Source organism: Crocodylus siamensis, chromosome 13 (genome assembly GCF_052110815.1).
Source record: "Crocodylus siamensis isolate JL-2025a chromosome 13, ASM5211081v1, whole genome shotgun sequence".
NCBI lineage: Eukaryota > Metazoa > Chordata > Crocodylia > Crocodylidae > Crocodylus > Crocodylus siamensis.
In genome coordinates this window covers 37003468-37028742 of record NC_143407.1, presented here as the reverse complement: position 1 = coordinate 37028742, position 25275 = coordinate 37003468, and the positions used below count along the sequence as shown (strand labels likewise).

The 25275-nt window shown below is 43.9% G+C and overlaps 1 protein-coding gene across 4 annotated transcripts; it reads left to right on the top strand.

Annotated features, from left to right (window-relative positions):
* The first annotated feature begins 842 nt into the window (after nucleotides 1-842).
* NSRP1 (nuclear speckle splicing regulatory protein 1) lies at nucleotides 843-19270 on the top strand. 4 transcript variants are annotated; one of them, XM_090026582.1, is made up of 8 exons: nucleotides 843-1058; nucleotides 1867-1947; nucleotides 2404-2491; nucleotides 11090-11146; nucleotides 12999-13130; nucleotides 14132-14339; nucleotides 14835-14943; nucleotides 17633-19270. In XM_090026582.1, exons 1-8 carry the CDS (start codon nucleotides 1039-1041, stop codon nucleotides 18648-18650), a joined length of 1713 nt encoding a protein of 570 aa, XP_089882708.1. In that variant the 5' UTR covers nucleotides 843-1038; the 3' UTR covers nucleotides 18651-19270. The 4 variants fall into 4 exon arrangements, with proteins under 4 accessions (XP_089882708.1, XP_089882711.1, XP_089882712.1 ...); XM_090026586.1 differs by lacking the exon at nucleotides 843-1058 and adding an exon at nucleotides 1080-1545 and having other exon boundaries at nucleotides 12999-13146; XM_090026585.1 differs by lacking the exon at nucleotides 1867-1947.
* Nucleotides 19271-25275: the final 6005 nt, after the last annotated feature.

Genomic DNA, 25275 nt, shown 5'->3' with positions numbered 1-25275 from the left:
CTTAAGGTAGAGGTGATTCTGGAAGACCCTAATAAAAGCCGAGGGTACCAGGCCTTGCGCTTGCGAGTCCCAGACCCGGGCTAGCACGCGAAGGCGTTTCTGCCTCTCGACCGTGATGCCCGGACTTTCCAAGGCTCGGTGCCCCCTCTTTTCCAACAGCCTTGGCTGGGGGGGCCGCGCCTCCGGGGAACAGCTCCACGCAGGGATGTTTCTCGGTTCCACGACGCCCCAGCGAAGGCGGCTCCCGGGCAGCAGAGACCAGGGACGGCCCGTAGGCCCACTCCCTTCTCCCCGGCTCCTTCCCAAGAGCTGATCGTTGAGAACGAAACGCCGCTAGCGATGAACGAGGGTGGGAATTTCACCAGAGAAGCGCGTTTATTAGCAAACAAGTGTATTTATTAGTAAAAATGTGCACTTATTAGCAAGAATGTGTGCTTATTAGCAAAAAGGTGCTTTAGGGAAATGTGCGTTTACTAGCGAAATTTTTTTTTTTTTTCTGTTTTTTTGCACCGGTCCTGGAAGCACTGCAATGCCAGGTCAATGCATGGAGCGGATGGAGCACGCTCCGGTTCCACCACCCAATACCAAAAAGAATCAGCTCAATATAGACCTCCCATGGAGGACATATCAGAGACAATTACCCTGGGGAGCTCGCCTACGTGGTCACGCTGCTTCCCCTGCCAGGTAAGTATTTACTAGCGAAAAGGCGCATTCCTCAGGCTAGACGCAGGAGCGCGCGCCACGGGAAGCTGTCCGCGGCAGCCCCGCCCACGCCCGCTGCCCGAGGCAGGGCCGCGCCACGTGACCGCCCTCCCCCGCGCTCTGCGCTTCCGCGTCTGCACTTTCGACACTTTTGCGCCTGCATGAAAATGAACCACCCCCCCGCCCGGGGGGGCGGGCAATCCGCTCTCCGCCCCCCCCGCACCCGGCGGGCCCGGTCGCGCCCCGCCCCGCTCCCCCGCAGGCGCTAGGCCCCTCCGCGGGCCGTGAGGAATCTGCGGGCGCCTTGAGGCAGGCGGGCGGGCGGCCGGAAGGAAGATGGCGGCGCCCAGCAGGCAGTGAGTGCGGGGGTCGGGCCGGGCCGCGGCGGGCCGGGGGCGCAGCTCCGCCGCTCGCACCGGGGGCGGGGGTCACAACCCAGCAGGGCCGGGCGGACCCCCACGAGGCGGGGCGATGTACTGGGGCTGGTCCTGCTTGAAGCAGGGGGTTGCCCTGGATGCGACTCCCGAGCCCCCGCTACCCTCCTCTCTGTGACTCTTGGCCTGCCCCTTTGTGTTCACTCCTCTTCTAACCGCAAAACAAGTCACACGTGGCGCCACGCCCTGCCCTGCCCTGCCCTGCCCCGCCCTGTGCCACCGCTCCCGGTCTGCTTCGGACAGGCCCGGGTCCCCCGCGCGCAGCCTGTCATCGTTGCGGCGTCGGCATTTGAGTGGCGCCGAAGCAAAACTTAATCCTGGTCGGCTCCGTATCGCATTCTCATTTCGCATCCCAGACGGACTAGGTGCTTCCAAAACACCAGGGCCACGCGGGCTGCGGTGCGGAAAGGCGAGCGGAGGGACGGGCAAAGGGAAAATAACACGAAACGCACAGGGATGGGAGCAGTAACATCAACCATCCTATGATGGTTTTGACTCAGCTGTTTAACATGATCACGCTATTTAATGTTTTGGTCGAGCTATTTAACACGTTGATCAAGCTATTTAACGTCGCGATCGCGCTGTTTTAATGTTTTGATTGAGCTATTTAACGTTTTGATCAGGCTATTTAAAGCACGAAACGCACTGCATTCCTCTTGGTTTCTATGCACGCCGTAGCCAGCGCCTTCACAACCTTCCTTTCAGTGCTTGTTCTCTTCCCTTCGTGTAGGTGGGACAGTTCATTCAAAGATGTGCAGGAAATAGGAGAGGACAAGAACAGTTACAAGAAACTGACTCAAGGCCTGACCAAGTAAAGACTTACCGCTGATACTAACTTGACGTACATGACTAAGTCCATGGATTTGAATGGGGTTTTTCACATGTCTGCACATGCATTAAAAATGCAAGTCAGTTTTTTGTCGTGGAAGAAGTACTTCAGGAGAGACTTGAGAAACGACCAGTGTTGTGGATGGGTCGAGGAAGTCCCTTGTATGCAAAATGAGTGGCATAGAATAAAGCATAGGGACAACTACAGGACAAGCTGACAAGTAGGCAGTAACACTGGCCTCATCTCTCCCCAAATGATCTTCTAAAATGCATCCAGTTGTACAGATCTTCTTAGTTTGCTGTTCTGTTTTTAATACTGCGTGGCTGGTGTGTGTGTGTGGTGGCGGGGGCTGGGGGGAGGACTGTCGTGGAAGATATATGTGAGTAAGCCAGAATTGTCAGTAATTTTAAGCAGACCATTTCTAATTTCTTTCCCTAGATATGGACTTATTTTGCCCAAGAAAACACCACAGAAAACACTTGTTACAAAGAAACCTTCGGTATTTGCAGATGACTCTGAGGAGGAGGTCAGTTATCAATAATTTTCTCCTGAGTTCCACTGAAGCATAGATTGAATTCTGGGGGTGTCAGTACGATAAACAGAGCCATATTCTGAGCGTTGACTGGGAAGAGTTTATGGGCTGCTATCTGACACTAGTAAAATGAGTGCAAGTTCAGTCTACCTTTTAATTTCAAATAGTCGTTTCGAGTGGCATGAACTGGCTGTTAAAGCAAAGCTGTGGCTCTCAGAGCTCTGGGTTCTGTCTTCCTCTGCCATTGACTTGTGTGATCTTAAGCAACTTAATTTCTCTGTCTGCAAACAGCTCTTTCAAATATATTCTTTTCTGCTGTGGAAACGTTACTTCCAGGGCCTCTCGGAACATTTTAACAGCTTGTTTTGCTGCTGCAACTTGTGTATATAAAGTAAATCCTCAACAGGGCTTTCAAAAGTGTGTTCCTGGCGATATTTCTGAAGTGGTTTGCACTTAACAGAATGTTGCTTTTTAAGGGGAGAAGTTTTGATTTAGCTAGTGAATTTGAAATGCATATCAGCTTTTAATGGTCTGCTTCCAAACTCCAGTTGAAGTTGGTAGGAGTCAAGTCTACTCTAGTGTAGCAGGGGCCTATCTTTTTGGCAGGTGTGCCACCAATTAGCCCCATGCCCTTGCCGAGTAGCACTCCAGTCCTCTTCTCCTGTTCAGACAGCTGTTCTGCTTTCTGATTCTAGCGCTGTTCTTCTTGTCTGATCTTCTGCTCTGTTTTTTGCTCCCTGCCCTATCTGCCACTGTGTTGCCTGTCCGCTCCCTGGTTCGCTGCGTGCCATGCACAGAGGCTGCCCATACCACCTGTGAGACATACTGCAGGTTGACCACCGTGCTCTAGGGAGAGCAGTGCCAACTTAGCATAAATTCTTACAGATTCTAACACAACAGGGGAAAAACCACTGTGATCACGCACTGAACACGTGTCCTGCTTTTCAGTGAACCTCAGCAGTTTCTTTTTTTTGCAAGTGATGAACACATATTACTATGGAGTAATTTTACACAGTAGCTCTGTCTTACATTTGTTTCTGTAAGGGAGATAGTCCATATATTTGCTCCATGACCAGGTAAAACACCCGGTTTGAGTCAAGTATATGCAGCAAAATAAATGGATGAAGGAGAGGCCCCAACTGCCAGGGCCAGAATGACATAACTGAACTGAAAATGTGGATTTAATAAACAGATTGAATTGAGCACTAGGGCTAATTATATTGTTTATCTGTAAAATGTTACAGAGGCCCCCACCTGGAATCATTTGCCCACGTGCTTAATTTTACATGCAAGTTACTTGATATGTCTTGACTGATATGTACAAGAGCTCTTCTACAGCCTTTTTTTTCCAGGCGAAGTGCAGACAGTCAAAAAGCCCAAGGCTGGATCGATTCAATCTTTGCAGTGTAGTCTAAGCTGTGTAGCTGAACCAATAAGCAAGCAAACAGACATTCACATGCCTGCAGTGGCCCATGCCAGAAGCTGGGAGATGCTAGAGCACGCCTCCCTGCTTGGCTGGAACAGATAGCTTGAGCCAAGGCGTGAAGCATCCTGGGATGCTAGGAGACTGAGTTAACTTGAATCTGGAGGGGTTCTGGACAGAAGATCAATAAACTGATATAACCTAAATCAGTTAACTCTGATACTACATCCCTCCAGGTTTATCTTAAACCGGTTTGGCCAATTTTGAAAGCAGTTTATGTGCACTGACGTTCTGTTGTGTTACATATTTGAACCGGTTCAAATCACTCATACCAGTTTATGTGTAATTTCTGGTCCTAGCCCCAGACACAGAGTTTGTAATTGGCATTCAGTGCAGTTAGGAAGTGAAATGTCCTTGCTTCTTGCTAAGCTTGTGCAAGAAACAACATTTGCCCCAGGAGATTTGCTTTTTCCACAAGTATAGCTTTTTTAGTAACCAAGACATTGGTGAACAACTTGTGATGTTTAAGTTGCAAGTATTTCTTTATCTAAGTCTCATGTTTTAAAAATATAGGCATAGTTTCAGAATTTCTACCTGCTCCAGCAGAGGGGGCTGAAACCCTCATAAATTAAGCTGTTCTATGTGTTTCTATCGGAACAGAAAAAGCTGCTTAGTGGATACCCAGATACAGCTTTACCAATTATTTTTCTAAGACACCTTCACCATAGTGTTCTAAAAGAAAATAGCAGCTGCCACTGCATTTTATTTAGAGACCAATGTGTTCAGCGTACTTTGAGAAGGGCTACTGGACTGAGTTCTTTGGCAGAGTTCAGTAAAGAAATCTGCCTGGTTTGTGGTCCTGAGAGGACAGAGGAATGGATCAAATGCTGAGCTGCTCGGTGCAGTTGAGTTCCCTGGAGGGCTTAAGGTGTTTAGGGAACTTGAGTGTCAAAAACAGAGATACCTACAGAGTCTAGATAACCCCAGGACTAGGTGTCAGCTGAGCAGGGGTTTCATGCTCACAGTTTTGAACCTATATAGCTCTCAAATCCCTTATTTGGATTTGCCCAAGATCACGTGGGGAGTTTGTGATTGAACCCTGGTCTCCCAAGCTGGAGAATGGCCCTTGGTTCCGGAATGCTGATCCTTCCAAGTGAAGTGAGAAGGGGGAAGATTCAATCCAATAAGATAATGCTTTTATCATCATTGTCATCTCTGCAAACTTCTAGAATTACACAATCCTCAGAGCTTGAAACTGATGAGTGAGAAAACAGGCCGTTTCCCCTTAGACATAGTAGCCTGACAGTTCTTCCCTCAGCCCCAAAATGCTGTCATCCCAAAGAATGTCGGCACTTGTGTTAGCAGTGCTAATGAATGCTGCGATTCCTCTGTAAAGCCTCCGTGCAATTCATGCTTTAAGCAGCTTGGTGCTTTTTTAGTGAGGTAGACAAAAAGCAATATGGGGAAAGCATGCAAAGAGCACTTTTGAATGTGATGCTGGCGGCTAACCAATAGCTTAACAGGTTAAATTCCCTTTCCTGCAAGGGATTTGTAATGGGTGCTGATATACTCCCTTCCAGAGTCCACCATAATAAGTTACAGCCGAGCATCAATATGGCGCACAGCCTGGTATAGTACATAGCCCCCAGAAAGTAATAATCTCACAACGGCCTTTATCAAAAAAAGTAAAATCATTTTTTTTAAAAACAAAATTACTTTATTAGTTCAGTAATAATTTCAGGGCTTTTCAAGATAAGGAGCAGCATTGGGAGGGGTTTCATTTCCTGTCTGCTACCTTATCAGTGAGAACTACATCTCGAATGTCTGAAGATTGTGTATTTTTAACTGAACTCTAATAAAGTCCATGCCAGGGAGTCTGCACACCTGACTTGGTCATTGTGATCACATATCAGATACCAAACTTTTTTGTTCCCTTTTTAATGTTACTATGCATATTTCATTAAGATTTTGCCTGCACCCTTGCTGCATCGGTGAGAATAGACTTGAAAGATGATCATTTTTATAGTCTGCTTGATGTGGCTGAGCTGGTTAGTGGCTGCAAGTTTATGTGGAAGATGATCCTTCTGATTTATTAAGCAAAGCATTTGTGTTTCTCAGACAGCAAAAATTTTCTTTAATTGCAATATTAAACACAGCTAATTAGAGCAGGAAAGCAAGCTTGTTCATTCTGTCATGTTAAGTACACTATAGGAAAAGAATGACAAGGGTTTTTGCGGATGGTGTCTTTTATAGGACCACCTTCATGGCTGGGGTAGGCTTAGATGAGGACGAGTACAGACACTCACCGACTCCAAATGGCAGTATGGACTTCACAGTTTTAGCCAATTTTTTTCTATAACAGCAACTGAAAAGAAAAGGAATTGAAAGGAAGAGGAGAAGCTCTCCTTCTCATTCCTGAGTGCACACACATTCCAGCATCAACTCATTGAACTTTTTGGCTTTAATTCAGTTCTGTAGTTTCCAGATAAAAATCTATACCATGACTATTTCCTGCTGCTTAGTATATTAATTATTTATTATGTTCCTCACTTTGAATCTTTATCCTTGTTTTCTTCCTTGTCGAGTTGAGAGCCGTCTCTCCCTCGGTAGTTTGAACACTGCATTAGGTCAGCATGATATAATTAAGCACAGATGCCAGTGCACTAGTTGAAAGCCTGACATGGAAAGTTTTGCTCTGATGGCCAGAATATTAACTCAACTTCCCTCATTTACTGGCTAAATAATAGCCCTAATTTCTCCATTCTTGGCAATTGGCCAGGGAGTTTCTGTATACCACATTAAGGCCAGTTTGATTGTAGCGGGAGATTAAAATCAGCCCTGGTTTAATTTCTCTGCCATTGAAATAAAGCTAATTTCACATCCCTTTTGAAATGAACTACAAATCTGAAGAAAGATACATTATTCTGTGTGCATAAGGTTGCATGTGCTATAGGAGAAACCTCTAGCGGGGATGATGTGCCACTGCTAGAGAGCGAGGGGGTAGGCATTTACTTACTGAGAGACCTCTTAAAAGAAAAGGATAAAGCAATATATATTGCCATGTATACAAATTACTACATTACTTGGCATTTGGGCAAAAATCTCAAAACATTCTTCCCTCGCTCGTGAATCCCTGAAAAACAGAGGCTCTGCCAGTGATGGAAATTATCCCATTGTCATTGGCCATTAAAATACACCTTGTTACAGATCGTCTAAGTTTCAGCTGAGATCATCTGTACTTGAGAAGTCAGTGAGAGACCTACACTGTAGCGGTATTTCTTACGCACATTGAGACACCAGCTTAAAGTAGCCGATTCATAGATTCATTGGTAGTGAGGCTAGAAGGGACCTTGTGGATCATCAGGTCCAGCCCCCTGCACCAGGCAGGAAAGATAACTGGGGTCAAGTGACCCCCAGCAAGGTGACCGTCCAGCCTCCTGATTATTGTACCATTTTCTCTGAGGCATTCTTAAATTCTGACACTGCTGCAAGAATGCCAGCTCGGATAATATTGAGTTAGTCATCAGCCACAGGCTTCAGTCAGCCGTGCTGGACCATCCATGCCATGAACCACTCCCTTCCCGACAGCAGATAGGACCAGCGGGTCTGGAATGTGGAAATGCAAGGAACTTAAAGTTTCTACAAAACCGAGAGACAAATACATGCATGCTTTACCCTGTGTCTTTTTTTCTTGGGTATTCAACTTGGGAATTTTGAATTGGTGAGCTTTGTGCACTATGTTTATAGTGCTTTAAAAATGCATGGTTCACATGTTTAATTGCAGTGAGGCATAACTGAGGCAATGTGAATCACTCATCAGTAGACTGAGTCTCATATTTTTCTCTACCCTCGTAGGGATTTTTTAAATAAGAAATGCATTTTGAAAGGAGATTGAGAGAGAAACAAGAATTTTAAGTGGCAGCACAAGGTATAAGAGAATCAAGAAAGAAGGGTCAAATGCAAATGGAATGGGAAGGAAATGGAAAAACTTTGGGTAGATTTTGCAGGGGTGGCACGCTGAAGTGTCTATTTTAAGAATTTTCCTTGGTTTACATGATAGAACTGTGTGCTGTTTCACTGCAGGGATAAACTATTGTTTTCTCTCTTCAGAAAATATTGAACTGTAAGCTTTGTGCCTCCAAAGAATAGTTTGATTGTGGGCAAACAGAAAGCACAAAACAGATTGGTGAGTTTGTCGGGTCTTTAATAAACAGGCAGTTGATAAGTAAAAACAATACAAAAGAACAGGAAGTTCTCATCTATCAATGCTCAGAGCACAACAGGAAATTGTCCCCCATAAACCAGGAGAGGTGTTTGTCCTGAACCTGTTTTACTTAAACGGACTGGCACGCTGGATAAACAAACGGCAGGTGGACCTCTCCAGAGTCTAGTGTGCAGTAATAAGGTCTGCATATTACTTTTGTGTTTGCCTGGTCTGTTGACCAATATGTCCAGTCGTTGTCGAAGAAGAAGAAAAATATTCTAAGCAGTTTCATATATTTTGATGAAAGACAGTTAACTCCGTAAATACATGGCACCTTGCAGACTTGTATGCCTCTTTGAATGAGTTAGTCTCTAAGGGGTCACCCTGCTCTGCCCTGTGCCCCGTTTCAGACTAACTGCCTCTTTGCATACATGCAGCTACTGAACTTTTTGCCCTGCTGCTTACCTCCTCTCTCTGTCCTTACTTCCCAAGGAGGTGCCTCCCTGTCAAATCCCTCTCCCTACAACTTCTATCTAATGACAGCGCTCATCCTTCAGCTAGGGGCTGTGTTGGACAGGGCTCCATTTGGACTCCATCAGCGATGTTCCTTACCATGCCAAGCAATGGACAACTTTCTCCCAGAACAGGAGTGGAATCTGGGTCTTTTGTGAAACGCTGGGAAATAACTTGTCCACAGAGTTAGCCCGACATAGTCTTTTAAGCGGGGAAAGCCCTGCTGCTTGTCATGTAGCCTTTGGAAAAAAACCCTATGAAATTAGCATGTATGTTTAATTGAAAAATATTTTAAAATAATCTGAAGCGCTCATGCAGCAGCTGAGTCTCTGACGTCAGAATCAAACAGAACTGGATTTGTAAAGCCAGGATTATCTTAATACGGGAGCACGGGACCAGAAAGGATGAGGGGAACTGAGCCACTGAATCCATTCCTGCATGTTTGCCAGCACCAAAAAAATCCATTGTAGAAAATGTGCGTGCGTATTATGTTATACATCCAAATATAATGAATGTGGATTCCTATCTAAATAACGCAGTAACTTGTAGCATAAGGATGCAGAGTCTGTCTGGCATTACAGTAGACTTGGTATATGCTTTCAGCAGTTTACACTGTCAGGAGGAAAGTGCAGCTCTCAAATGACTCTGCTGTAGTGATCCTGCAAATTTGCCAATAAATGTATTACTGATGCCTTTGCCATTCTCAGTCCCCACAAATACAGGGAAGAGAATGCAATCTGCTTCCTTGCCTGCCTTACCCACTGCAGAAGGCAGGGTTAAGATGCACCTTACAGACTAAATGAATCAGGTGAATAAGCTTTTGTGAGCACCAGATGAAGCGAGCTCTCACTTAGGAAAGTTTATGCATCTCTCACCTATAAAGGTATATCTTTACCTTGCTGTCTGCCTGACTTCAAACTAACAGAGCTAGCTACACCTCTCTGCTAGATAAGAAAGGCTGTCTCGATAAACGCAAGGAGAACTGAGTAGTTCTTAGCTTTGCATCCTGGAGTCGTGCCCCCCCCACACTTCCAATGCACATCATGCTTTTCTTTGACTTAGCTTTTACCATTTTGAAGTGTGGAGCTGACCTTAGTTTTGACTCTTACCTGCCAAGATCCATCCCATACAGAGCTGTTCAACTGTTTGAAAAAGGGAGTTTTGAAATATGCGGTGTTTCAGAGCTGCCTTTTCAGTTTTGTTTTCTTTTTAACCTGTCTAGCACCAGTCACACACAGTGTATGGAGTTTATTGAGGGAGAATGTCTTAAGGAAGTATTTTGAATAGTTTATAAGGCTCTTTTAGCTTTGGGATTAGTTCCCTGAATCTAGGCTAAATTATAGGAAGTAAATTGTAAAACACATAAGGAGAGAGACTCAAATCTATGTTCTAGTAGATACTTGTGAAAATAACAATGAGTATTATTTACAACACAGAAAAAGAACCGTGTACAATCTTCAAAATAGAAATGAAATTGTGCTGGTGCCATTAGTTCTTTTTCCATAGGGTAGAAAACACTCATTGCTACTTTCCTGAAATTCAAGCCATGTGCGTATGTGTTCTTCCGAGGTGAGCTGCACAAAAGGTTGCAAAGTTTGGGGGTTTGCAATATTTTCGTTGCTGCAGTAAGAGAGTGAAGGGACCTTTAGATAATCCGTTGGGCACTGTTCAAAGTTAGCAGGATAGCACTCTGCTTCTTCTGTATTGGCACATCCATTCTGATTTCAACAGCATATGAAATGAGGGACATGGCGCATTGTTGTTTTGCAGAGGTACCAAGTCTCGCCTTTCAGCAGAACTGTTTGAAATTATGTGGTATGATGTTTGCTTGGTTTTCTTCGGTGCATTGTGGTGTCTGCACATATAAACTACTTGCTGGTAGTTTTTCATTACCTTTTTTATTGAAGACTGACGACACAAGCTCTTTCTCTTTTTAAAAACTGCTCGTAGAGCATGTTTCACGCAGTACTGGAAAATTCAGGTAGCTGCCAAAGTGGAGAAGACCTTTTTTTTCAGCATTTCTCTGCTTTAAAATACTACTGAGAAATACCTAATTATATAAACAGGCAATGATTCCTGTCTCCTCCTAATGAATCTGTTTAACAGAAAGTATTATCTATTCATTTGAGACCATAAAAAGACAATAAAAAAGAAGCATCACTAAGTTAAAAACGTGCCGGTTAGAAAACCCGTTTTCAACAGATGGTAGAGTACTTACTTCAATAGAAGGCAAGCCAACATTGCTATTTTCTCTCATTAAAATTCTTGAAAAATTTAAAATAAAAGATTAATGGGTTACATTATGGGCTATAAAAGTTTGATAATGAATAATATGATACCATTTTTTTAAAGCTATGTTTTATTGGTTACAATATTAGAAAAACAGCATGCAGTACACACCATGGAAACAAATAATTTAATGTTTATATCGGTCAATATTTCCTTCTCACAGGCCTCTGTGGGTGAGAGTCTTCAAAAAGAAGCACTGAAAAAACAAGTGATGAAGCAAGTAAGTTGAGACTGGGAGGTTGCTGTGCACATGACAAAATAAGGATTTGTTGTGGTTGGTAACCATTCAGCTAAATCGTGTTTTCTCCTTGCAAACAACCAGCATGCAAGTATACTCTTTTATAGCACAGACAAGATAACCTGCCCCTCCGTCTTAACTATGGAGCTAGTTTGCCCATTCCTCTTTTTTCTCTTCTCTCTGAAGTAGTACATCCCCGAATGCATCTCCACACACTTGCTTCTGGTGCTGCAGTCTTTGCAATTCCTTCAGGCACTTTTCCTTCAGGCCCCAGATTTTGCAGTCTTTGCAATTCCTTCAGGCCCCAGATTTTCCCATAGCGCTCTCACGCAGAGGCACCTAGCATTTGTGGAAATCCTACACATTCTACATTTCTTCCACCTCGTACAGCAACTGTTATATAGATATGATGGTTTCAACTGGGCAAAATAGAGATTGTAGTATTAATAGCATCATTTAACACTCATACATCTAGTTTTCCACACAGATACAGCCTCAGAAATTAGGATTAGCTGTAATTAAGCTGCCCAGTTAATGGCGATAGTCAACAATGCAGGTTTTTATTAGGTTTCTAGGCCATTGTGGATTGTGCTCCTCCCCAGTTATTTCTAGAAGCATAAGATTTCAGAGTAGGTATTTTAAGGAAAAGTAAAATTTGAGTTAATTTTAACAATTAGTAATCTAATGATGTCATTTCAGTCAACTTGTCTAATAGGTATCTGCAGAAAAGTAAGTTATTATGAAGCAGGCTGTGAAAAAATAATCATATTTCTTCGTGTTTAGAACTAGTGTTTTAAAAATCTTTACTTACACACGATAATTTTACCTTATCTGCAACATGAGGTTTTTATTAAAAAATATATAGAACTTCCTAGTTCTAATTTATCAAATACGCATCTCCTAGCTAAGGAGATAGATATACATATTTTTAACCTCTGTGTTTTTATTAGTGTAATAAATGATTCCACTTTACTGACCAGGACGATTCTTTTGGCTGTGTCCAAAGAGTAGCTGAAAAACAATCTAATGCAAACTGTGTACCTGGGTTTCCATAGAGCTGATTATAGTTTACAGCATAAAACTTGCAGACTACTTCATACACACACTGTAAAACCACAAGAAGTTGCAGTTCATTTTGGGCTGTAGACTGCAGGGATGGTTTATTGAATTCATTTGTTAAACAACTTGATTTTGGAGGACAGCGTAATATTTAAGGAAGCTAAAGACAGCAAAAGAGTACCAGGTTCTTATATAATGAAGTCCTACCTAACAGCTACCCTTTGCATTGTACTCGGAGGTAACTTAGCTAGGAAAAAACATGAGCGTTCAGTAAAAAAACCCCACCAGCTGTAGGAAAGCAGTTGCATTTATCCCAACCCCATGGTTCCATAGGAGTTGAAATGTACAGTGGACAAGTCTGTAAATGAAATGTATGATATATAAATGAATATATGAATACTTTTAGAGAAAACTAAGAAAAATGTATGGCACAACTGGTTTAGTTTGTTTGTGTTTCTTTTTAAATTCTGTTTAACTTGTTTAATTCGATAAAATAGTAATTTTCCACTTAAGTAGTCACCATAATAGCTCAGTTGTTGCTGCTTTATATTTTCTCATCGCACTGTATTGCCTAATCTCATAAATATTCTTCTTCTAAGTGATCATTTATAATAGCAGTACTAAACCAAGGACTTCATAGATCAAGCAACGTTGAACTTATGTTCAGTTTCCTATTAGAGTTATATCATGAACTGATCTGATTAAATCAAAATATATAAATAAAAAGTATTGAAAACATAATGTTGCCTAGTTTATTTTTCTTTCTTTTTTTAAGACTAAATTAGAGATTCAAAAGGCCTTGGCAGAAGACTCTACAGTTTACGAATATGACAGTATTTATGATGAAATGCAGCAGCAGAAGAAAGAAAGTGATGCCAAAGTGTTGTCAGGAAAAGATGACAAAAAGGTCCATACCTGAAAATGTATGCTGTCTGTCTTATCTCTCCATGCTGGGAAAATAGCCATGACTACTTAGCAGACTTTACTGAGGTTCATGATATCCTAGGAACCAGTTGTGCATGCTGTAGTGGGGGCCTACATGTTCTGTGCTCAGAAGCCTGAGATGTTATAAGAAGTTTGTTAACTTGCAAGCTCAGCAAGCATGTCTGAACCTTGTTTAGTTGATTTGGAGAGCAATAGGTGCATGACTAGCTTCCTACCACTATGCTGTGGGGCAAGGACTCTGTCGTCTCATGCGTTTACAGAGGACCTGTTATGATGTGCTGATCACGATTAGATCCCGGGAGCACTATAACGGGTTCTGTTTTCACTGTTGGGAAGAGCCCTAACTGAGGGAGGAAATAATGTCTTTTGGCAACAGGACCACATTTTGTAGCAATGAATATATACATATTATCTACTTCTTGCTTGTTGGCTTACGGAGGGGCTGTCAGGCAACTAACCAGATTGTATCCTGTCTGTTAAATATGAACCATTTTCCACAGCCCAAATCATTCATGTTTATTCCAAAGTATTAGTGAATGATACTGGAAGGTTGTGTTATCATTGCTCACGTCATTGGTTTTGGGAGTATTTAACAGGTTGTACGGGGTGTAAAAGAAAGTGGCATTCTGTTCCCAGTTAACAAAAGGAAGCGAGGGAGAACTGCCACTAAACATAAACCTGTCCAAAGAAGGGTTGTGTTGAAAGAAATCAAAGTTACATCCCCCCAAAGTTAAGGTGAAATTTTTGCTGTCTGTTTCATTGTTGAAGGAAAGGTTGCCATGATCAAGACATGAACTGTGTTCATTGAGATCATTATCCCAGCCACAACCACCTCACAAATTAGCTAGGCTAGCTACTTTTACACTCTCAAACTGATTTTTTTCAGTGTCTTCAGCAATTCTAACCTGTTCTGACTCAGCCAACTTGATTCCTTCTCATTATTGTTTTTTTTTCCCACCTTAGCCAAGGTACATCCACAGTATCCTCAAGGCAGCTGAGATAAGAAAGAAGGAAGAAGAAAAACGAATGGATAGAAAAATTCAGAAAGAGCGTGAAATGGAAGGAGGAGAGTTTGATGACAAGGAGGCTTTCGTAACATCGGCCTATAAGAAAAAGCTGCAAGAGAGGGCGGAGGAAGAGGAAAGAGAGAAAAAAGAGGCAGCACTGGAAGGTGAGAGTTACACAGAACACATACGAGTTCCCCTCAGGAGAGAAGCGTGGCGTTTGCCTTTAAAAAAGTACTTTTGGATGTGATGTATAGTGGTGTTGCTCTGGTCTCTGAACAGGGCATGAGATGGTGTATTATGGAAGAGGAGCAAACAACAACACGGGGGACTGGATTGGACTTGGAGGCTGAGGAATAGAAGGTTCCTGCCCTTTTGTGTCAGTAATGGTTGGGTGACTTGTTTCACTTGGGAATTGTTAAAGGAAAAGAATGAGTCCGTGCGCCCTAGGGATACTAAAATGCTAGTAGCAATCCTGCCCAATTTGCAGAAAGCTGTCCCAGATGTGAAAGTAATTGTTTTTTGCTGGAAATTGGTAAAGCGGCATACATGTGAAGGGAAATCACTCGAGCAGCTTCTCTTTCTGGAAATCAGCCCTACCACATGTGAAAAGGGTCTCATGATTCCTGACTATTATATCATTCTTGTTTTTCTTTCCTTAGCATGTCTGGATGTAACCAAACAGAAGGATCTCAGTGGATTCTACAGACATCTTTTAAACCAGCAGGTTGGGGAAGAAGAGATGCCCAAATGCAGCCTTCGTGAAGCCAGGTAGGTCAGAGTTTTTAAAAAGCTCTTTAAATTTAAACCAGTTTCACAGCATTCAAAAATCTGGTGTCACTAGCATCTTGGGAGGGGAATGAATACCAAAGTGCTGGTAGCAGAAGTCACATACGTTGCAGAGTTGGCTGGTTGGAAAATGTGAAAAGATCATCATCATTGAGTGAAACTGTGGGAATTGAGAGGGGAGCAAAAGTGCAGGAACCTTTTGTTTTTAATGCTACCAAAGGGATAGTTACACTGTGTCATGCTGGTGGTTGCGTGGCATTATTACAGTTTGGTTCTTATTTGGATGTTATACAGTTTTTGTCAACAGCTGCCTTAAGCCAAGAATTTTGCTTCCTCAGGGAGAATGAGTCCGATATTCTTTGGGCCCAGATGTATAATATTATGCAGCTTCACATCACAGCTCATTTTAGTCACCACTTAGAAAATCATGTCCCACACAAATTTACTGAAAAACTTGTGGGTCTTTATCATTGTGCCTGGCCAACATTTTCTCATAAAGATGGAAAAGATTCTTAATTTTTGTAAGTCTTGTGATAAAAGGAAAGAAAGCAGCTGGACAAAGTCCAGGGGGAGAACTTTCAAAGCTTATTATATGTACCATTTAAAACAAAAGCATTAAGTGGAGCTGTGTTACTGCTGGAATTGAAGGAACATAGCTCTTTCTTCTCCTCTGGTTAATAGTGATCACTGGATTTAATTTATTGTAGAGCTGTATTGCAACAAACCAGTGCTTTATTCAGCTTAAAACTGCCTTGTGGGGACCTTAAACATGGTTGTCAGGGAGTAGGCGGATGTTTGATATTCTAAAACAATGAATAAGTAGCTTCAATCGTGAGGATTTTTGGGACTGAAACTGGATGAACATTTTGTCAGTTCTTGGTTCCGGTGAGGTAGGTGATCATGTTGGAGATCCTCAGCCTGAGGCAGGACTTCTAGCTTGCCCTTGAATACAACGATGTGCCATGTCATTGGAAATAATGGGGAGAGAAAACCAGGGCAACTTATAACAAGAGAGAAAAATACTTAGAACTGCAACTGTTTGTCACTCTGCAGTTTAAAGAACCAGCTAATAAAAGAGCTCGTGCTTGGAAAAGCATAGCTGTCTTAGGCTTGACTTTCACTAGCAAAGAGAATTTAAGGAGTCTCTCTTAGACATCACCAACACAATTCCTGTGAGGTCACTTACATGAACTGTTTGTGTTACTTTTGCTTCCTTACAAACATATCAATACAAGGTATCCTCTGTTTTATCTCTGTGAAGCAGTGCCACCTGTGATTGACTTGCTTGCTTTTGTATTTTTTGAACAATTCTTTGAGGTTGAAAATGCTTTTGTCCAAGTGTGGTTATGTTCAATGCAGGGTTTCTTAACCGTAATGATAAAGTCTTATCGAATGAATGAATGCATCTATGAGAAAAAACAAACAAACAGCAATCTATTCTGTTGCCAGCCACAAAACGACCAGATGAGTTCATCTGAAGATTTCCATTATTTTTGTTAGTTTTACCACTGGCAATGTAAGGTTACAAAAAAGGCACAAGTAGATTTTCAACAATTAGACAAAGTTTGAAGCACTCCATAGAGGAAAAAACAAACCTTTGGCTTGCCTTCTTGCTCAACTATCGTGGGAAAGTAATTGAGAGAGAATAAATATGGAATGCCACAACGTAATTTTTAAAGTCATTTTGCACTTTAAACCATGGATCAAGCATTCAGCCTAGCCAGATGGTCGACTGATTTCTACAGCCAATTTCCCACATACAGACAGTGCAGCAAAATGATTAGTGAAAACAGACATGTGGCTTCTGTAATCAAAATGCACCTCCTTATCAGTCAAAAGAAGACTGACCGCTTATAACCTTTTTGGGCATTGCCCAAGTTTGATATCTGCAAAGTGTCCCATGTTTCCTCTTCTATTGCATGTTGCAAGCTAAAAATGTTAACAAGATCTTAGCATCACTACAGCCACAAGACTGAGGGCCTTGGCAGGAAGCACAGAAATATTCAGGAATATCGAACTGAAATTTAAACTAGTAGTTGTAGTAAATTGTAGTTTAGTAAATTTAAACTAGTAGTTTTAGTAAATTTGAGTTTAAATTTAAACTGGTGGGTTTTTTTTATGAGGACGTGTTCAGCATGGGGTGTTCTGTGTACAGCTCCTATTAGATTTCATAGATTTCATAGACATTAGGGCTAGAAGGGACCTCAGGAGATCATCGAGTCCAGCCCCCTGCCCAAAGGGCAGGAAGTCAGCTGGGGTCATAGGATCCCAAATAAAAATAAAGTTCGTAATGCTCAGACACCAAAAAGGGGGAAAAATCCCCACCTCTTCCCAATATAGGAATGATGTGGTATGGATATGAATCGCCTAGGAAATGGTTTGCCACCTAGGTAGTGTTACCAAAATACAAGTCAGTGTTGTATACAGAGCTGTAGCTTTACTCATTCTTGAGATCAGTTCATTTGTTTTGCATGTTACCAAAGAGCCTGATGCAGACTTTCAGTACAAAGGATATTAGAACGAGAACAGCAAACTAGATTTGCCTGCTTAGACTTTCCTGTTGCATTACTTGTGAAGTCTCAGAAAGAAATCATGGGCTCCAGAAATGTCTGAGACTGCAGGCTGTGTAATATCTTTTTTCTGTTTTTTAAATGCACAAAAAAAAATCTAGGATAAAGGAGGAAAAATCTAGCAGTACTTCTGATGAAGCCAGCCAAAGGAACAGAATTCCAGAGGATGGACTACAACTCAAAACCACTCCTAAGCGAAAGGACAAGGATAATCCAGATGTGGACACTGATTTAGAAAGTGAGAGCAGTGATGATGACAGAAAATATAAAAACACCAAGGGTCATTCTAAAAAGAAGGAAAGTCGAGACAGTTCTGCAAGCAGTGGGGATGATCCCCAGCATCGCAGGAGCCGGAAGCACTCCACGTCATCAAGATCATCCAGTGACGAAGGAGGTCACCGTGCAAAAACCCAGTCAAATCATCCTCGGAGAGAAGAGAGTGGAACAGGTAGAAGGGAAAGCGATGAACGGTACAGGGAAAGCAATTACGAGAGAAGAGGCAGGGCCCAGGAAAAGGATCACCAAAGGAAAAAGGAAGACCAGGACAGATATGGGGATCATAGCAGTAAAGATAGCTACAGAAAGAGGGAAGAGCAGGAGGACAAACGTAGGGGGAGAGATAGAAAAGAGAGAGAAGGATATGACCGAGAATGGAGGAGAGAGAAGGAGAGGGAAGACAAACACGCAGAAAGGGAGCGAGAAAAAGAGAGGTTAAGAAATGGCAGAGACGGTTACAGTGAGAGAGAAAGGGAGAGAGGGGGGAAATGCAGAGAAAAGGAGGAATCTGCAAAGGAGAAGAAAGAGCGAGATGATAAAAGTGAAAAGAAACGCAGGGACAGGAAGGAGGGCAGTCCTAGAGCCTTAGAAAGAGACAGCCAGCCTGATCTTGAAAGAGAGCGGGAGAGGGACGATGAGGGAGCCTCGAGCTCGGAAAAGCGCAGGGCTGAAGAGGGAGGGCTAAGCGAAGTGAAAGAGCAGCTGGAGAAGTCATCAGACGGTGTGAACAAATTCGCCAAGCGGAGCAGTGAAGAGACTGTGACATCAGCAAGGGACCGCTATTTGGCTCGGCAAATGGCACGAGTTAGCACAAAATCCTACATAGAGAAAGAAGAGGATTAGCTTGATTTCAGTGGATAAAAAAGAGATGGTAGACTCTCGCTGGTGAGAAAATCACTACATCAGGGACTCTGCCTCTAGAAGTAAAGTTTTCCCTGGCCGCTTACTCTTCCTGGGGGTTTTATAACATCCATAAAAAATTTAGTAAAACAACATTTTTTTCCTTCTTTTGGAATATGTAAGTAGTTCATTTTGTGCCTGCATTTGGTCAGTTGTAAAGGGAAGAGGTTTAATTTTGCTGGTTCTGTTCATGTTGGCTTTCAACATCCTGTCCCCTGTGTCATTGAGACTGAGCCACCCATATAGAGGCTAAACTGAGACGGGTAAGACTACCACAGTCCCTGCTATCACGTAATCCCTGTGACTGCTTGTAACAGCAGCAACTCTGCTGAAGCAGCATGCTTATTAAAAAACATCACTGTTCAGAGAAGTTGACAAAGATTGAGAAAAACGCAAAACTAAAAATTGGGAAAATGCAGAAAAAAAATCCAAAACTATAATTTAGCAGAACCCTGTATGTATGGGGTTTTTTCATATTGACCTATTGAAAATGTGGGGTTTGGTTTTCTTTCTAGAGCTTGATGTATGGAAATAATTAAATAAAATGTACATTCTGTACTATATCTAGTGCCTTGATTGCTCTTTGTGTCTGTTACTCTAAGTTTTAGTGGAAACAAGCTGCATCATACCTTTCTCATGAGATAAATCGAGGCATATTTCTTCTTCAAGTACTCCAGTTGTACCCACAGGTTCTGCTAGAATTAATATGCTGGACTTGCCAGGATAAATCTGTCTTTTCAAGGTTTTATAAAACTGTTATAGAAATCATTCCAAAACTATAACTTGTACTAGTAAAAAATAACACTTTTTATAAACAGACAAGGTTCTTTGAGTAGATGTCGTGTCTTTTATTAGATCAACTGAGTTCTCAGTTGGTCCAATAAAAAATATGACATCTTCTCAAAGAACCTGGCCTGCCTGTGTCCTTCAACCAACACGGCTACAACCAAAAACCCAGCATCCTTTTATAATACATTTTCAAGCTTTGGGGAGTTTTTTCCACTTGTTCTTCTGCAAGTTTATCACAAAACCCAATATAATTCACATTTATTTGCACTTCAGTTTCACTTTTTTCACGCAGTCCAAGTACGGAACCCACCCACAAACTGATCTGCCCTCTCTCCTCCTCGTACGGTGTTCAGGGGGTCGGCATGAGAACCTTGCCTGGTCTACAGTTGTCTTGTGAATAAAAAGTAGTAGTCATGTTCAGGTGTCTGAAGGATCACCAGTGTGCAGGTATTCGATTTCATCTGCGATTTCTTGGGTCAGTTTGGGACAGCCCCATAGACTGCATCCATTTGCCAGTGTTACCAGCATGTGGATAACTAACAGCTACCACGTGAGCCAAAGTATTATCCATCTTTTTGCTGAAGTCTTTTCTGAATTTCCCTTTCAAGTGGCAGAATGTTTTTAGACATTCCTCCTCGACTTGTTTTGTTCTTTTTCTCACATCTGCTTCCCATTAGCAAGGGAATTTGAGGCTGGTTTTATGAGGAAATAGTAAAATGTGTGTAGTATTCCTCTTCTGTGTTTCCCTGTTGGAGCTTAGTCATTGCATTCATCAAGACGTTGGATTTTACTCACGTCCTTAAGGCACTAAGAAGTTGAAGATGGCAGGTGCCAAGTGAACCTTTAACACACAGAACTGAGAAGTTTGAAGTGATTTACAAAATTAATTCTAAGTGCTCCTGAAAACTAGAAAGGATTTGGAAGGCTGCAATCCTTCCGGTACTTGTCCACGTCTCCCAGTACACGCTCTGTTCCTGTCCGTCACAGGCCAGTTCCGGTGACCCAGGCACGCTGGACAGTTCTGAGATTAATGAGTGGAATATTGAAAGGTGAAATTCTTTACTTGACTCCAGTTGAAAATTAGGTCACCAAAAGACAATGCCTTTATTCTTGTGGATCTCACTTTTAACTGGAGTAGTTGTCAGTTTATTATAGTAACAAAGTCTTGGAATACGGTATTTTCAAGGTGGGGGCATCTCTCTGCTGCATTTTGGACCATCTTTTAATCTCCAGGAAATACCATACACTTCAAGCATCTTTCCTTTCGAAAGTAAAGCAATGTTTCTTTGTTCTAAGTAGCCTTTACTGTTTTGAGGTTCTGGGAAGGAAGTTTTTATATTCAGTTGGAGACTTTCAGCAAACGGTAGGAGGTACGATATAGAACCTGGATGCTCCAGCTCCTCTTCGGATACAAGTTGGCTCACTTGCTGGTCGTTTCTTGATAAAGCTGAGAAAAGGATGGCTAGTGTTTTAGGCCTAGGATTTGACATCAGTTAGGGCCACAGCGTAGCTCGGGGGACTGAAGTACAAGAGCAGCTGAGTCCACTGCCAAAACCTGGACCACTTTCAACATCTCATTGATCCCGGTTCTCAGAGCAGAGTTGGTTTTCATTTGTTCTCTGTGTGGTGGTAGCTTGTTTGTACAGTTTACAGGAAAAATCACAAGCTGCTTTATCAGCGTGCTTACACTTAAGTATACAACCTCTTGGTCTGGAATCCCTGTTTTCAATTGCTTTATTGACCGTTCCCAGGCTCAAGCAAAACAGAGGAAGTTCATGATATCTGATCCTAAACTTAATCTTGCCCACCACACTTTCTCTTTTCTGTCCTAACAGAGAGCACCCCTCCCTTCAAACTTTCCAGCCCTTACCCAGTTCAGCTCCCTACAGCTGTTTCCCAAACCAGATGAAATATATTTGGTGGCATTTTACCAAGCAGTTTGCTTTTGGATAGCTCCAGCTTTGTTTTAGCCCTAGAGCTGGGGAGAAAGCAGACTTGTTTCTGTACATCTGCTCAGTGGCTAGAGGAAATGCCAGCTGTAGCAGGCAAAGAAAAAAGCAGCGAGTATATGGGTTGGTCCTTTTATGGGTCTGTTTACAATGAAATAAATACTTTCTAGGGAGGGAGGTAATCCTGAGAACATATTGCTTACAAAGGCTTTGGTTATCTCAACAACAAAGGGTGATTTTAAGATACAGAATGTGATCTTCCAACTTCTCCTCTTGGGAAGAAATAATAAAACCTCTTTTCTGCTTGTAAAAATTCAGTAGTAGAATGAGGACGGCAGCCTGGACCCTCCTCTTGATCTCACTCCAGCATCTGAATGCAGAGGACAGTGGAGCTTCACGTTTAGAGGGGTGATAACGTTAAGTCGGCTTTCTCTTCGACTTGGGTTCAGCTCCAGAGAAATTGCACCTGCTTATACTATGTTTAAATCATGACAGAAACCTTCAGCCGAGTTGTCTAAAAAGATTAATACTTAGTGGGCCCGCTTACATGTGCATTTATGTTGCATTAAATTCACTGCGTGGTAAGTTACTGCACAGTAAGCAGAAATAGGCCGGCGTCTATGTGTGCAGGCACTGAAGTGCATTAATGCAGTGTGTGGTCTGACCTTGGGACTGAAGTTAGTCCCAAGTCAGTCCACACAGTGTTACTGTGCAGTAAGGTGTTTACATGTGAGTTACTGTGCAGTGACTAATCAGGTGTAAATTTGCCAAGTCAGCATAAGTCGCCATAAGGAAAGGTGGAGGAGTAGCACTCTACATCAAGGAGGAATATACTTCCTCGTTAATAAGCAAGGGGGTAGAGGGGGGGCACTCTGAGGTGCTCTGGGTTAGAGTAAAAGGCAGTCCAGGGGAGAGAGACTTAACGGTGGGAGTCTACTATAGACCTCCCAACCAGGGAGAAGAGCTCGACCAGGAATTCTTAGGTCAGCTCACAGAGGCAGTGAGGGCTAAGGATGTGGTCATCATGGGGGACCTGAACTTCCCAGACATCTGCTGGGAGGAGCAGTCAGCCAAGTCTGACCGCTCACGTCGGTTCTTAGCCAGAGTGCAGGACCTCCATCTAACCCAGGAGGTGCACAGTCCCACCAGGGGAGACGCCTTGTTGGACCTGGTGCTGGCCACGGGTGATGACCTGGTGAGGGGGCTGCGGGTGATGGGCCACCTGGGAGACAGTGATCATCGCTTGCTGGAATTCACCATCCAGCGTAAGGTGGCAAAGGGCTGCAGCAAGGCAACAGCCCTAGACTTTAGGAGGGCTGACTTCAACAAGCTAAGGAGGATCGTTGGGGAAGCGCTGAGGACCCAGAGGGGAAGGGAATCAGATGTCGAAGGGGAGTGGTTGCTCCTTAAGGAGACGATCCTCCATGCCCAAAGGGAGGTAATCCCAACAAGGGTCAAAGGGAGCAGGAGGGCACATAAACCCCCATGGCTCACTAGGAGCATCCGGGAATGTCTCCTTGCTAAAAGGGAGGCATACACCCAATGGAGGGATGGGGTCATCACCAAGAAGGACTATGTTACAGTCGCCCGAGGATGTAGGGGGGCAGTCAGGAGGGCCAAGGCAGAGATGGAGATAGGACTAGCTTCCCGGATTAAGGACAATAAGAAGTCCTTCTTCAAATACATAGGGGGTAAAAAGAGGGTCCCGGGTAATGTGGGGCCCCTGCAGGACACGATGGGCAACTTAGTCATCACGCCAGATGATAAAGCTAACATATTTAACGATTTCTTTGCCTCTGTCTTCCTAAGTAGGGACCAGTTCAGCCACCTCCCTGCTGGGCCCCCCTCGGGCCCCGGGAGAGACACGCCTGGGCCAGGGGTTAGCGAGGAGTTAGTTAGGGTACTTCTGGAGAGGCTGGACGTGTTCAAGTCCGCTGGTCCGGACGATCTTCACCCTAGGGTTCTACAGGAACTGGCCGAGGTCATTGCGGGACCCCTGGCGCGGCTCTGTGAGCACTCGTGGTGCTCTGGTGAGGTGCCGGAGGACTGGAGGAGGGCCAATGTGGTCCCTATCTTCAAAAAGGGAAAAAAAGAGGACCCGGGAAATTACAGGCCAGTTAGTCTTACCTCAATCCCGGGTAAGCTCTTTGAAAAAATTATCCTGGCACACATCCAGGAGGGCCTTGCGGGGGAATGCATGCTCAGGGGCAACCAACATGGGTTCATCAGGGGCAGGTCTTGTCAGACCAACCTGGTGGCCTTTTACGATCAGGTCACCAAATCATTAGACGCAGGGGTTGCTGTGGATGTAGTCTTTCTGGACTTCCGGAAGGCTTTCGACACTGTCTCTCACCCTGTCCTCATCAAAAAGCTGGGAGACTGTGGTGTCGATGCCCACACGGTCAAATGGGTCGCCAACTGGTTGGAGGGCCGCACCCAGAGGGTGGTAGTGGATGGGTTCTTCTCGACCTGGAAGGACGTGGGCAGTGGGGTCCCGCAGGGCTCGGTCCTCGGGCCCGCACTGTTCAACATCTTCATCAGTGACTTGGATGACGGGGTAGAAAGCACCCTGTTCAAGTTTGCTGATGACACTAAGATGTGGGGGGATGTGGGTGCACTAGAAGGGTGCAATAGGCTACAAGCTGACCTTGACAGGTTGCAACGGTGGGCGGAGGAGAATAGGATGGGGTTTAACACTGATAAGTGCAAGGTGTTGCACATGGGGAGGAAGAACCGGCACCACACTTACAGGTTGGGGAACTCCCCTCTTGCCAGCACGGAGACGGAAAAGGATCTTGGAGTCGTCATTGACTCCACGATGAACATGGGCCGGCAGTGTGGGGAGGCAGTCAGGAAGGCCAACCGTACCCTGTCATGCAGCCACAGAGGCATCTCGAGCAGGTCCAGGGAGGTGATCCTCCCCCTCTATGCGGCACTGGTCAGGCCGCAGCTGGAGTACTGCGTCCAGTTCTGGGCGCCACACTTCAAGAGGGACGTGGACGATATGGAAAGAGTTCAGAGGAGGCCACTTGTATGATCAGGGGTCAGCAGGGCAGGCCTTATGAGGAGAGGCTACGGGACCTGAACCTGTTTAGCCTCCACAAGAGAAGGTTAAGGGGGGACCTTGTGGCCTGCTACAAACTGGTCAGGGGGGATCAGCAGGTATTGGGGGAGTCCCTGTTCCCCCGTGCGCTGCCAGGAGTGACCAGGAATAACGGTCACAAGCTGGCGGAGGGTAAGTTTAGATTAGATATTAGGAGGCGCTACTTCACAGTCAGGGCGGCTAGGGCCTGGAACCGGCTTCCAGGGGAAGTGGTGCAGGCTCCTACCCTGGGGATTTTTAAAAGGAAGTTAGATGAGCACCTTGCCGGGGTCATCTGACCCCGGTGCTCTTTCCTGCCAAGGCAGGGGGTCGGACTAGATGATCTACCTAGGTCCCTTCCGACTCTAGCTACTATGAAACTATGAAGCCATAGTTACTGCACAATATAGGCGTGCATGTGTAGATATGCGCCCATACTGCACAGCAAGTTAGGGTGCCGCACAGTAAATGTGCACGTGTTGACACACCCAGTATTTCCAGGCAGATGTCTTGAACAGAAATTTTAAACAAATGTGTATTCTTAACTGTAGCCCCATCCAGCTACCTGCTTCCTTCACAGTTTACTCACCAAGCTTGTGTGTACGCAGATAACACCAGTTTTAAAAATTTAAATACAGAGTTGTATCAGCTCACAACAACCTTAAATGGAGTTGGTTTGATACGCAAGTTTGTTGAGCAATTTTGCACTGACTCCAGATGTGGAGAAGTTTGCTTTTGCTATTCTGTT

Bases quoted from the DNA above. Each gene is read 5' to 3' on its own strand.
- NSRP1 (XM_090026582.1), top strand. From the start codon at position 1,039: ATGGCGGCGCCCAGCAGGCA. The intron at 1,948-2,403 runs GTAAAGACTTAC...TTCTTTCCCTAG, and splicing joins CTGACTCAAGGCCTGACCAA to ATATGGACTTATTTTGCCCA. The intron at 13,131-14,131 runs GTCCATACCTGA...TTCCCACCTTAG, and splicing joins CAGGAAAAGATGACAAAAAG to CCAAGGTACATCCACAGTAT.